Source organism: Micromesistius poutassou (assembly GCF_964030765.1).
Source record: "Micromesistius poutassou genome assembly, chromosome: 10".
NCBI lineage: Eukaryota > Metazoa > Chordata > Actinopteri > Gadiformes > Gadidae > Micromesistius > Micromesistius poutassou.
The window spans coordinates 9,675,693-9,690,981 of NC_140280.1; the positions used below are offsets into that span (position 1 = coordinate 9,675,693).

Here is a 15,289-nt window from a genome sequence, read left to right on the forward strand (position 1 = left end):
GTCAGAGTGAACAGTGTCCAGGTGAACAGCGTCCAGGTGAACAGCGTCCAGGTGAACAGCGTCCAGGTGAACAGTGTCCAGGTGAACAGTGTACAGTGTCAGAGTGAATGATAAATACAGAACCCCCTTTCCGTTGCACCATCCTGCCTGGGCACCGTTTGGCTCCTACTATCAAATATCTTCTTAACAGGACATAACAGGCACAATAAACACACAGGGAGGTCTGGTTTGGCGGTATGGCATGTGCGATTGGGGAGGAAAATAATGTTTTCTGGAGGTTGTGAAGTGGTTTCTGCTGTCACCCAATAAAAGGTTTTGACAGTAAATTCCCTCCTCTTCCTCTGAAACAAAATATAAAACGAAACACACAGCTGAAACAGATTTGGTTCAAATATAAAATGAGTTGAAATATAATAAAGGATATGTGTCATTGCGGTGGTTATGACATGGATATGACCGGTAGAGCTATGATGACTTGTCCCATTGTGGTGAGGACATGGGGTCAGGCTGCGGGCTAGCTCTCTGACTAGCTCTCTGCCTAGCTCTATGGCTAGCTCTCAGACTAGCTCTCTGCCTAGCTCTATGGCTAGCTCTCAGACTAGCTTTCTGGCTAGCTCTCGGACTAGCTCTCGGATTAGCTCTCGGGCTAGCTCTTGGGCTAGCTCTCGGGCTAGCTCTCGGACTAGCTCTATTGCTAGCTTTCAGACTAGTTCTCGGACTTGCTTTCTGGCTAGCTCTCGGACTAGCTCTCAGACTAGCTTTCTGGCTAGCTCTCGGACTAGTTCTCGGACTAGCTCTCGGGCTAGCTCTCGGGCTAACTCTCGGACTAGCTCTATGGCTAGCTCGCGGACTATCTCTCGGACTAGCTCTCTGGCTAGCTCTCGGACTAGCTCTGCTGCATAACCTGAAGCACCATAACTTGCAAAGTATCTCCTGTACAGGTAAGACAGACTAAAATACCACCTCCCCCCCAACCAAATCTCCTCTGCTGTCACATTTCCAGCATCACTGCAGTGCTGAATGCCTGGTACTGCCCTCAGCCCCCCATCCCATCCCTCGTTTAGAGCTGCCAGTGCCTGGGGATTAGTCTGTTTGAAGTGGGTGATTAATTCCCACACTTTTGGGTGCAGCGAACTGTGAGGGATGTTTGTGTGTGTGTATATATGTGTGTGTGTGTGTGTGTGTGACTGTAAATATATGTGTGCACAAGTGTGTGTGTGTGTGTGTGTGTGTGTGTGTGTGCGTGTTTGCATCGTTCGCACAAATACAGTGTCCCAATTCTCTTACCTGTGCTTGTTAGTGAAGCATGAGAAAGCTTTTCTCTCAGCCCCTCTCCTTCAACATACCCTTGACTCCATCTTTTGACTCTCTTTACCTCCACTCCCCCATCCCCCCCCATTTCACCCCCCCCCCCGTTTATCTTTCACTTTCCCTTCTTTCTTTCACTTGTCCGCTCCACACTTTACTTTCGTTCTCTCTCTTTGAAGTCACTCCCCGACCCATTACCCCTGCATGTCCCCTAGTACACACACACACACACACACACACACACACACACACACACACACACACACACACACACACACACACACACACACACACACACACACACACACACACACACACACACACACACACACACACTAACCATTGTCAGGTTGGCACAAATGGATTGGAGCCAGAATGTAAATGAAGACCGCTGCTGGAACAATAGAGCTCATTCATTCTCCCCTTTTCCCCCCTTCTCCTCCCATATCTGTGAATGTGTGTGTGTGTCCAACATTGTTTAGCTCAATCTAAACACACAGTATGCTAAACAAAAGGACTGAGACACTAGTGTTTCATATGACTTATACACAACACTCAGTTCACTTTAAGCACTAGGCAGGATCCTTATCACTTATTTCCATGACTGTTAAACGGAAATGTTGCAAACAACTACTAAAAGAATTTGGAAAATGCATAGAAATCTGTATTATAGTATAATTAGAGCCAGTTGACATGCTCCATCAACTTTTAGCCCTAGGGAAGATACTTGGAATAGGATTTTTTAAATAACAAATTCCTATTTTAAATGAGTCCCAAAAAAGTGAGTAGCAGTCGGTCTCTTGGAGAACCAGACGAGTCCGGGCGACGGCCCCCCCCTTCCAGGACCATCCAGCGCGGGACCAGCAGGACTACAGCGGCCCACGACGCAGGATCGCCCAGCAAGACACCCCCCCAACCCAGCTCTACCTCTCCACCTCGGACCGTCAGCGCATTGGGTGGTGTGTATATAATCTCATAAATCATGTTATATATATTATCATAATAATGGCAACAAGGGCATTTACCTTTTTAGTTATATAATTACATGAAAGAACGGATTATAACAAATGAGGCGTATGGCGACGTGGATCCGATACAACAAGTCTCTGAGACATTCGTTTGAGGGATTATATTATATATTATTATTATTGTACTAACTGATTGTATGTCACAGCTCACGGTACACAAATGCAACCGTTGCCTCATTAGTCCAGAAAATATAGACCATCCTACCAACGACCTGGTCACGAAAAAGCTTTCCAAACTGAGTCCTCTCCGCCAGACTACTTTAGAAACTAAGTGAGATTTCCCAAACAGACTAAATACGGCCAAATCAGTTTGGGAACAGTAATTCGTCAATAGTCTCATTGGTGTGATGGTGGTATACCTAACAGTTAGCCCACTTATGATGCCAAGTGCAAGTCATATCTTGCTTTCATAATAGTACTAATAATATCACTTCTATGCGATTTACTAATGTACTAATTTCTTACTTGAAAATGCTTAAGATTGCACTGCTTCATTTTCTGGCACTTTAGTGCCTTTTGAATGTGCCAAACTCACGGGCCTTTGAACAACACTACCTCAAGAAGAATATTTTTTTCATCAGCAGTGTGCAGTAAGCCTAAATTTCAGTGGGGCAGAAACTACTGGCGTATGACCACACCCACAAGTTAAATGTTATTTTAATATGTATATTTTGAGCTACATTAAAACATGCTAACTAAACAAATTATGAGAGAATAAGAATTTTTAACAGAAACTCAACACTGTTAATCACAGGAGCAACACCAGTCGGTGTTCATCTGATATAGCAACGAAAGATACTGGTGGAATAATTTGAGTTAAAACAACAACAGTTCTAGAATAACACCATGGGGCAGACTACTTTACGACCATATAGGCGTCTTTTAGCACGGATTGAAATCCCTATTGAAGCCTGCAGGGTTATGCGATAAACATACGGAGGAACGGGATCGCTGAGCTGCCCTGCCCCAACATTGGATGACACATTAAACTCAACTAGAATCACCACCATCATCAAAAAATGTATGTCAACAGACCAAAAATAGTTGGAAAGTCTACACAAAACTATAGATGGTTAACATGACAATCACATTATTAAAAATAGACTATTTACTGAGGAACAATTTTTTTGGGATCATGCTTTTGCAAGTAGTTCTGCTGCCCCAGCTGCCCATATGGACGGCACGTGCCGAAAACTGCTGTTTTCCCTTGTAATCATGTAATATACTTTTTATATGTATATTTTAATAGATATATAATAATTAATAAAGTCATTTAATAAAAATGGTATGCCCTGTTGGGCCCAATGTGTCACTTTGTCCCTGTTGTATCCAAAATGGTACAGTATATCTGTATTTTTCAAGGTATCGTATCAAAGTTATAAAATCCAGTATTGTGACAACACCAGTTGACAACAAAATGCAGGAATGTAGCAAGACAATCAAACACAGCCCACCAGACACAGCGGAGCTCCGACAGAAATTGCAAACGGTAAATGTCAATTGTTGAAGCCACCGGCTTGAACCAAATCTTAAAATTGATTTAGCAGTGCAGGTGATCTTTGTTCTGTACTGAAGTAACGGGCATTTAGCGGACCAATGTACCTCTTGTAAAATTTGTGTTTCTTTAGATTCTTTCTTGGTCTTGAGTGTGCAATGAGTTGTGATTTGAGCATAATGGTAAATGCTTCAGCTGTGTGGGTCCCTGGATTGTTTCAGCTAGTTGTTTTGTGTTAATGTAAAAGAGGATTTAGACTACATGTCTCTTCAAATAAAAAATTGGTACATTTGCCTAAAGCAGGCATATTTTGTCCACTCCCATGTTGATAAGAGTATTAAAAACATAATTAAATTAACTATGCACATTCATGTGATTAATCGCTATTAAATGTTTTAATCAATTGTCAGCCCTGATATTAATATATATATATATATTTGGATACTTTCTTGACAGAATATGTTGGTGTGTTGACACATTTGATCTGTTGATGTGTGATGGCACATGTGATCTTTTGGTGTGTGTGTGGACACATGTGATCTGTTGGTGTGTGTGGACACATGTGATCTATTGGTGTGTGTGTGTGGACACATGTGATCTGTTGGTGTGTGTGGACACATGTGATCTATTGGTGTGTGTGGACACATGTGATCTATTGGTGTGTGTGGACACATGTGATCTGTTGGTGTGTGTGTGTGTGGACACATGTGATCTGTTGGTGTGTGTGTGTGGACACATGTGATCTGTTGGTGTGTGTGTGTGGACACATGTGATCTATTGGTGTGTGTGGACACATGTGATCTGTTGGTGTGTGTGGATACATGTGATCTGTTGGTGTGTGTGTGTGTGGACACATGTGATCTGTTGGTGTGTGTGTGTGTGTGTGGACACATGATTTGTTGGTGTGTGTGTGGACACATATGATCTGTTGGTGTGTGTGTGTGGACACATGATCTGTTGGTGTGTGTGTGGACACATATGATCTGTTGGTGTGTGTGTGGACACATGTGATCTGTTGGTGTGTGTGTGTGGACACGTGATCTGTTGGTGTGTGTGGATACATGTGATCTGTTGGTGTGTGTGGATACATGTGATATGTTGGTGGGATTTCCAATGGTTGGAACCTGTCCATTACTTTAAGTATTGTGTGAAGTATGTGATGAAAGTGGATTTGAACTAAAGGATACACTTCTTAAGATAAATGACAAATACAATGTCATCTACAAGGGAAAGAGGGATAAGGAGGAAGACAGAATACGATGGGGATTGAAAGACAAAAAGAAAGAAAGGGACAAGAAAAGATGGTAAGGCGGGTTGAAAGAGAAATGTATACGATTTGAAAAATGTGGCTGGTCATTAAAGCGGACAGCCTCATTCCTCACACTCAGCATGCATGTACACACACACACACACACACACACACACACCATAATCCAACTCCTGTGAGAGTGTGAATAGATATGGCTGTTTAGTCCCTGCTTCAGCACCCACTACCTGATAGCAGCAAACTGCCGAGTCAGAGGCTGTTTGTGTGTGTGCGCCAGCGTGTGTGTGTGTGTGTGTGTGTGTGTGTGTGTGTGTGTGTGTGTGTGTGTGTGTGTGTGTGTGTGTGTGTGTGTTTGCCTGTACGTGTGGGTGAATATATGAGTGTAGGTACAGTAGGCTGTGAAGATTCAGCTTCAGAAGTGATGAACACGGAAAAATTGAACACCAGCTGGGGATAGCACGCACACACAGGCACCCACACTCAGTCTGACCAACCTGCCTGCTCCGTTATATATACATCTTAGCATACTTAGCTAAACAAAAGGCTAAGCAATTAACTTTGTATAATTAGCCTGCAGAATTACCTGCAGAAGATAAACAAGTGTGGCAGACGAGCAAAAGGGCTAGCAAATGATTATTTAGCAAATGTCTCTTCAGCTAGCTTGCATACGTACGTACAATCATACAACCAGGTAACCCTACATTAACAAGGTGAAAACACATCCGGGCATGCACACAGCCTCTCCTGGCCTACCTCCGGCCACCTCGTCCTCCAGCAGCTGGATGTGCAGGTGCAGGATCTTCTCCTGCAGGTCACACAGGCTGTGCTTCATCTTCTCCCGCCGGCTCACCATGTAGCACAGGTTCCTCACCTGGACGGACCCAGCAGAGAGAAACACACGCAGGGTCAGCATGGGGACTGAGGCTCGGACCCACACACGCAGTGCCGGGGGGGTGGGAGCTCTTCATCACCATCTGGAAGAGCCCCCTGTGACCTGACCTGACACCCTGCTTCTCCCACCCAGGAGCAACCAAACAGGTGCAGAGTGAGAACACCTCTGAGAGAAGAAAGACGATTTGATGAGGATACGTATTAATCTTAAAATAAATGTATTTTTGCATTAAAAGGTGTTGTTAGATATCTTCAGCCCCTGAGAGCACAAGCGTAGAAACTATTAATTATATAAAAAAACAACAACACTTTTTAGCATGCACTCAGATGTTAGGACACACACCTTTAATATATATATATATATATATATATATATATATATATTATTAATATGATAATATATATATTAAAGACCGGGTAAACCAAAAATAATTATGGGTTTTGAGTTTATAATACCACAGGAAAATATATTATTAACCACCCTGCAAAATTTGAAGGACTAAAAAAATCACGAAGTATATAAAATTATGCTTCAAAGTTGATGAAAAATGAGCAGTAATCCCTGGCTCAGGACGGTGGGGGCGTGTGCGCTGCAGGCCAGGAAACCACGCCCATCACCGGAGAGGTCCAACGGGCAAGCTAGCTGCAAACTGACAATTCAAATCAGACTCGTGAGCGGTAAAACCATAGACGGGTGAAACCACAGAATGCTAGTGCGCGGTTAATGTATTTATACCTAGAGGGCAGCAGGGGGCGGGTTTATGTGAGTAAGACCGCTTTACGTAACGCGGTCCTCGATGTAGACCCGCCCATTTTAAACCTGCACACAGAACATTCTCTGAGGCCTAGCTCCTCAAGGAAATGATGAATGGGAAAAATATTTTTTACATGTTTTGAGGGACACATTTAAGGCCTAATTAATATGATAAGAAGAAAAATACTGAATTTGGTTTACCCGGTCTTTAATATAATATTATATAAAAAATCTCTGAAATTGAAGCCAATCTCAGATAATCACATGTTTTGATATCCCTCTCTCTGTGATTCAAATTGCTATGATAATGACTATTCATTATAACTATTCATTAGTGCATTTGTTCAGAAAAGTGATGGTGGGCAACAGCATTGGTGGCAGTGGCTGGAGAGATGGCAAGGGTTCAGTCTTGTTTACTACAATGTCACCCATCAAGGTCTGGCTGATTATATTCTTTAACATTTTGAAACCAGTGCCCAGCCGACATACAGATGGAAAATTGCGGCGCAAACGGAGATGATGGGAGGCATGAGAGATGAAGCAGAAGGTGGAAGGACAACAGAGTTACCAAGACTCAGATAGACACAAAGTGACAACAGAGAGGAGGAAGGATAAATAGAAAGGTTGAAACATTAATATTAACCTAGAGGACGTACCCCATTCAAGGGTGTTGTGCACACATGTGCACAACACATGTGCACAACCACACACACAAACGCAAACACTTTCATTTTACGAGGATCAATAAAAATGGAATCCTACACTGTACATTAATAGTGATGAAAACAAGCACACATCATAAACCCAACCCTGCCTCTCCTACTAAAAGTGTGTGTAATTAATGGATTTTTTTCACAACACATTGTTGTTGTTTTTCACACACATACGTTGTGCTGTATAAATCAATAGTTAAAAAGCACATAATACTGCACACACAATGATTTAAAAAGTTGTTGAAATAGTAAATAGAACAAGTAGCAAAGAAACAGTTACAATTATTTGCCGAAGGCGAAGTGAATAGTGGGGAATAGCCCAATATTCACGGAGTAGAATATTTTGAGTATTCAGAGTCTGAGGTGAATAATTGTTTTAGTATATACTACACGTGAACACTCCAAAAATAAACGATAACACTAGATAACACTTTTTGCCGGGATTTATTTAGTGGTTTAGTTTAGTTTTTTTAGTTTTTATTAGTGGTTTATTTGTTTTTATTAGCGTGACGAGCGTCAAGCACGCTAAAACAACATCCCGAGTTTGAGATCTCAATCATGGGATATTGCCCGATATCCCGAGCTAGCGAACCAATCAAATTGCGCCATCTTAGGAGGTTCACGTGTAGCATATACTAATACAGTTTATTGAGTGTTGTTTGAAAACAAGTTCCACTGGTAATGCATGGGGGGAAGTATGTGCAGGACATTTCTGAAAACACTGCTCAATATACTATACTATCACATTGCTACTTCTTCTTTGAACGAGGCCAATTCAATTTCTTAAGGAAAATATGCATTTAAAAAAATGTGGATTAGAAGATATGCGCTTGCATTATGTGCATTTCTGTGATAATTATTGCGGGTTTCTATTGGCTTGTGTTGTCAAGTGTTGATCCTATAGGCTTGCTGCCTATCGGGTGGCAGGTTGGCTTTGCTCCTCTGACCAGAGTGTTTCTAGCTCATCTTAAAGAGAGGTGCATGGTTACATGCTCCACTGGGACAGTGTGTTCCTACCGGCCTTTGATAGGATATTTGTCTACTTTGTGTCATCTCTTTCAGTTTGTGTCATCTCTTGTGTGTGTGTGTGTGTGTGTGTGTGTGTGTGTGTGTGTGTGTGTGTGTGTGTGTGTGTGTGTGTGTGTGTGTGTGTGTGTGACACACACAAAGATGACACAAACTGAAAGAGATGACACAAAGTAGACACACACACACACACACACACACACACACACACACACACACACACACACTTAAAAAAAAGGATCAGCCAGTTTTCTTTAACCCTCTAGAATCCATCTGGAATCTGGCACTCAGAATGTTATTTTATCATCTACAGATAGTTGTATTTAAAATCATCTTAATCTACGAACATTGACAAACACTGTTCATAGATTGATATTGCACATCACACCCCTCCCCTTACTAGTCTTCATCATTTCCACTGTTACTGAGCTATCTATTCATCAGTTATTGGTCTTATAATCCAATAATCTATTCATCCATCCATCAGTTATTGATCTTATACTCAAACCATCCATCCAGACACAAACACACAACTCTTGTGCCAGACACCTGTGGTAATTAGTTGTTGATGACAGCAGATGCTCCTCTAACCGCTCAAGGCGTGCGTGCCTGTCTGTGCGTGAGTGCGTGCACACATATGTCACAGCTGAGAAAAGCTTTCTGTGCAGATTTCTGTTCATCTTTTAACATCGTTATTCAGTCTATTTTGGATTAAAAAAAACTGTGGGCGCCTCCATTTTGTAAGTTAATTCTGCGGCGCCCAGTTATGGAGGAGGCTCCTCCTCCATAATGCATACATCCGTTAGAATACCAACTGCAAGAGCATCCACAAAGGGATGTCAGGTGAAGGGAGATCTTTAGGTACCTTTTACCAGTGAGTATCATGACTTTGACTTTAACAAATGACTTGCATAATTGCACTGGCATAATGCTGCATTGACATGTCAAATCAGAATCAGAATTTAATGTATGTTCATTGACTCGGAAGGTGTTCACTCAGACAGGTAGACATATACAATATAGACACTAAGCAAACATAAGTAAATATAAATATAAAATCTAAATAGACATATATAGATATATATAATATAAAAATACAGACACAAGGGGTGAACGATCAGGTGGTAAAATATGTTTCATAATTAACAACAACAACAGACCAGACCTGGGCCGTGATGAGACATCTAATTAAGACCCCAGTACAGCAGTACTGCACTGAATGAAGAAATAAGCTGGCTTTATGGTTAAATCAGGAGGCTTTCCAGGCTGAGAGGAGTGCATACACGGCTCAGACAATAACGAAGACCTCCAAAGAGAAAATATATCCAAAATGTAGACCTAAACAGGCTTGTGATTCATAAATCATGGAATATAAAACATAGATATACAAACCTTTGGCTACTAGATGAGACATTTCTTTGCAATTACACGGCAAAAGATAAATGGAGGAACATACATACTGGTATGTAGACGTAAAAGTCTGAAGCAGACAAAAAAACAAAAAACGGAAAACGGATCAGAAATGACAAAGAAGATGGATAACATGGGGATGAGACAGAGACAAAAGGGGGGAAGGCAGGGAGTGAAGGAGGGAGGTGGGCCATAAAAAGAACAAAACAGGGGATAAAAAAAGAAGAGAAATTTGCCTGAGGGAGCAGGGAGGGATGCCATGGCTTGTCAACTGACAACACCAGCCTGCCAAGGAAGCCCTGCCCAGCCAATCAAAAGAAGCACAGGGGACAACCAGGAAGAGAAAGGGGGAAGGAGACATGGGAGATAAAAGGAGAAAGAGAGGGTGTTGAGGGGGGTTGAAAGTGGGTCAGACAGACAAGCAGGCAGACGGTGGTCTGTGTCTCCAGCAGCTGGAAACGGTGGAGTTAAGCTTCCAGGTCTCCCACTGGGAATCACATCCACACACACACACACACACACACACACACACACACACACACACACACACACACACACACACACACACACACACACACACACACACACACACACACACACACACACACACACACACACCATGATAGTCATTACATAGTATGCTGTAAAAAGCACAAAGTGGTTCCCCCCCACTTTATGATTTATTAGTTTGTATATTTGTCTGCCACTGACATCACATGCACCCGCTAGGATACCATGGCAACATTACTATCCAATCAGAGCTCCCACATTAGGGCTTTGGGCTGATGTGGTTGGTTGTGTGTGTGTGTGGGTTTGAGTGGAAGACAGAACCTAAGAGAGAAAGAGGAAAACAGAGATAAAGAGAGACTAAATTAAGAGCTAAAACAAGGGACACAGACACATGGACACACATGCGTGCACACACACGCACGTGCACAATTTAATTAAAATGAGAGGCAGTATGTACACCGTGCAAGATAGCAAATATTTAAAGATCAAATCCAGGTTATCAAAATCCTATTACCCCAAAGCCCCCTGGCCTGCTACGGACTCAGGTTTTATTGGACAAAGTGTTTCATGTCAGCAAACACAACAAGACTCTGGGAAAGGGATTAAATTGTCTGCGTCTCTGTGCTATTGACGGTGTGTTAACCACGGTGTGGTGAACAGAGCCAGGCCTGCATGCAGCACCCATGTCTCCTGGCAGGCTTCACAACACACACACACACACACACACACACACACACACACACACACACACACACACACACACACACACACACACACACACATCTGAGCTGTGGGTGAATGATGTGCTCATTAGATTCACACTGCTCATCCAGCAACATGGCTGGCTTCTTATTTAATAAGCAACTCCTTCTTCATGAAGGCACTCCTCTTCACATCCCAGTTAGCTGCCCAGTAGAACAATATTGTTCTAGTGGTAAACATTGGCAACAGCCCAGTAGAGCCCCAGTACTCTGTAGATGTCCACTGGGCACTGCTTGCAGCACCATAAAAGATGATGCAGTGAAGTGATTCTAGCCCTTACCTTACGAGTGTGGGGGATTGAGTTTGTTTTAAAGCTATTGTTTGCAATTTGGGAGTGTAAGCTTAATTTGTACTTACAACTCCTTATTGAAGGTCAATGCTGGATATATATATATATATATATATATATATATATATATATATATATATATATATATATATATATATATATATATATATATATATATATATATATGAACATGTATTTTATTTCAAATGAAGTAACACAATGTAGTGTGTCCAACCTTTTTTCCAACATTAACACAAAACGCACAAAAAAACTATCCAGGGATCTACACAAGTCACGCATGTACCAACATGCTCAAATCACAGCTCACAGTAATTAAAACGATGATTAGAAAGACGTTGATGTTGGTGACGTTGGTGATTTAAAGACCAGCTGCTTCCCACACCCTGCTTTTATTTCCTAAAAAAGCTCACAAATGTCAGTGAACAGCTCAAGCCCATGCAACTGTTAGTCAGAGGTTGCACACACTCTTCATTCAATATTTTGAGGGATTTATTTAAGGAGTTTGCAAACACGGAAACAAGTGGAGAGAGAGAGAGAGAGAGAGAGAGAGAGAGAGAGAGAGAGAGAGAGAGAGAGAGAGAGAGAGAGAGAGAGAGAGAGAGAGAGAGAGAGAGAGAGAGAGAGAGAGAGAGAGAGAGAGATGAGGCATGCTGGTTAATCCTATAACCCAGTTTAATGAAACAGGCTATATGTTAATGGTTCAGTGAAGCCTACCTCTATTGATTTAAAGAGGAATTATCTTAAATGCAGGACAGACATTAATTGTCTCAGTGACTGAACTTAATAATGGCGTGTCTCGTCCACATTTCGTCCTGTGCACTGGTTTCTGAGTCACATGATTGGCTCCTGTAATTGCTAGTTGCCATCCAACAAAAAGGTGCTGCTCCTTCACATCCTCAATGAGAATGAATGTGTATATATACATGTACACACACACACACACACACACACACACACACACACACACACACACACACACACACACACACACACACACACACACACACACACACACACACACCTTTCATATCTTCATATAGTCGTTTCTGTGACTCTTAACGGTGATATTGCAGCTAAGTGGCTATAATTGCAGTTAAGTAGATGTTTGCAGGTGACTTCCTTCAGTGTCTGGTCTGCCTTTGGTCTGCTATGGAGAGCTCTTACCATTAAATATTAAGGCCCAGGTCAACCGAGGGCCCTCATAACGCTGCTGCCATTACTTATTGAACAGCCATATCAGTGGGCAACCCAGTTACTGTTGGTGTGTGTGTGTGTGTGTGTGTGTGTGTGTGTGTGTGTGTGTGTGTGTGTGTGTGTGTGTGTGTGTGTGTGTGTGTGTGTGTGTGTGTGTGTGTGCAACTACCGTGCTGGCAGGTGGTAGACAAATGTATGAAAATATATACAAGCAAACACAGATGGGGCAAACGCCCACCCCCACCCCAACACACTGCGTACAGTGGTATAGTGATGTGGATCACCTTACTGTCAGGTACAGTTAAGATGTAAGGAGAGATAGTCACACAGAGCTGCCTTTTATTTCAACATCAAACCTTTTACCATACTACAAAGTGACATTGAGATTGCTAAACTATCTTTCTTTGTACATGAAAGACCTGGTCATGCACTTCGTAATGCCTCCTGTATGTGATCTGCACACATGTAGGTCAAAGTATAATTATATAATACCAAGCCAACATGTAAGGGCTCATACATACACATAAGCAATGTGTGTGGATGTGAATGCGTGTGCACAAGTGTGTGTGGGCTATGCAGAGGTCCAGCAGTGCCATCATCGGCACTATTGTAACTATAATGTAACGTTGTAATGTAAGTTTAAGATATATCTGCAAATATATTATTTATTTACTAACACATTAACATACTGGCCCAAGTCACTGCATTGGCCAAGAGGGTGAAACCACGCACACACACACACACACACACACACACACACACACACACACACACACACACACACACACACACACACACACACACACACACACACACAGTGACAGGACTTGCATTGCCTCTACAAAATTATACGGCCGTAGAAGCTATAAATATTTATGTGGCTCCTGCCTCATATTTATTTCATCTCACAGAGCCTGTATCACAGAGACAGCGGGGTAGTAGGGGGACACACACACACACACACACACACACACACACACACACACACACACACACACACACACACACACACACACACACACACACACACACACATATATATAAGCCAAAAGGGAGGAAAAGAAGAGAGTAAGGAAGAGCAAGAGCGAGAGCGAGAGAAAGAGTGAGAGACACAGAGAGAGAGACAGAGTGACAGATAGAGACACAGAGAGAGAGAGACAGAGACACAAAGAGAGACAGAGAGAGAGAGAGAGACAATGAGAGCCAGAGAGAGACACATAGAGAGAGAGAGAGGGAAGGTGGGGCGGGGTGACTGGCGACAGGTGGAGAGTGGTAAAAAAGTGGTGTGACTGGCTGGACTCTGGTGTGAGGCAGGGGGGGGAGACAAAGAAGCAGAACAAGAGGATGAGTTAGAGAACACAATGGAGCCTACCGCTTGTGGGGGAATCAGGTTTAAGATGGGGGGAACCAAGACGACAGGGGACAGGAGGAAGACCTGGGGGGCTCCAGAAGGGTCTTAGGACCCTGGCCCATTTAATAAAGAAAAGCATGGCTTTAAATGATTAGAGTCTAAAGACCTACCGGATCCGAAAATAAACTTGAATATGCTCATCATCATTTCTGTGTGTGTACCGTTGTGCTCTGTCGATGTGCAAACTACTATAAAACCTGTTTTGAATCATTAGTGTGTGTTTGATGCTAAAAGCTTGCTTTGAAACCCCATTCAATAACAGCGACCTGCCAGCTGTTTGTTCAGCCAGGAAGGCTCAAGTTGAGTGGATTTGGCTCTTCAGCGGTAAATTCACTTGTGGCCAGACCGTAAAAAGAAAATGCACAACACAATGTTGCTTTTGGAAACATCCTATCTTTCAGGAAAGTGTTTGAGCTACAGTGAATAAGAAAACCACTATTAACTGGATGTGGGCCTTCCCTCAATGAGATTTTCCTCCAATGTATCTTCAAATGGTGCCATAGGTCCCTGAGTACACTACTCGAGATGCAAGCACTTTTTTTTTCTCCACATATCGTTGGAGCCAGAATTGAATTTGCTAGTTTGTCTATAATGATACATTTCAATAAATGGTATCACTAATAATACAATCAAAAGCCACAGCATAACATAAAGCCTCAAATTATCCAAGCCAGTCCTCTGAAGACGAGTGAAGAGACAACGTGAGATGGCAGAGTATCTTGATAGCTCACTTCTGCGGAGCAATGCAATTCCGTGTAGAATGGGTTATTAGCAAGAGATCACATGCATGGAAGGAATAAGCTTTAGATCCTTCAGAATCTGAGTGGATTCTGAGGAGTGAGCCAGTGGGAGCCTTTTGTAAAGGTGGAGAGGTAATGCAGTGTGATCTTATTCGGTGAAAAGGGTAAGCCTGCAGGTGCAGCCAAAATAGAGTCATCTCGTTAACGTTCTTCAGATGGTAGAGAAGGAAGTTATGTTGATGACATTAGGGTGGAACAGAATGATTCATAAATAATAAACAGAATTGATTCAATTAGTTTATGGATCCCATATTTTATTGAAGAGGCGAATAATGGGATCTGGAGAAGCTAACAAGGGAAAGATGACAATAGTCTTGTTAAAGTGTAGAGGGAACTGCAGCGGCCCTCCAGACCACTAAACTCACCAGCCAGGTACAGCAGACAGGGGGGTCGTTCACTTTCAGACTTGT

General features: G+C 42.4%; 1 protein-coding gene across 2 annotated transcripts in view; it reads right to left on the bottom strand.

The window, feature by feature from the left end:
* The window catches only part of jade2 (jade family PHD finger 2), a 128,042-nt gene that overhangs the window by 25,154 nt on the left and 87,599 nt on the right, over window positions 1-15,289 (bottom strand). For both annotated transcript variants that reach the window (XM_084474620.1, XM_084474619.1), the window contains exon 11: window positions 5,852-5,969. In XM_084474620.1, coding sequence (XP_084330746.1) covers window positions 5,852-5,969 — 118 coding nt within the window. The remainder of the gene's footprint in view (window positions 1-5,851; window positions 5,970-15,289) is intronic.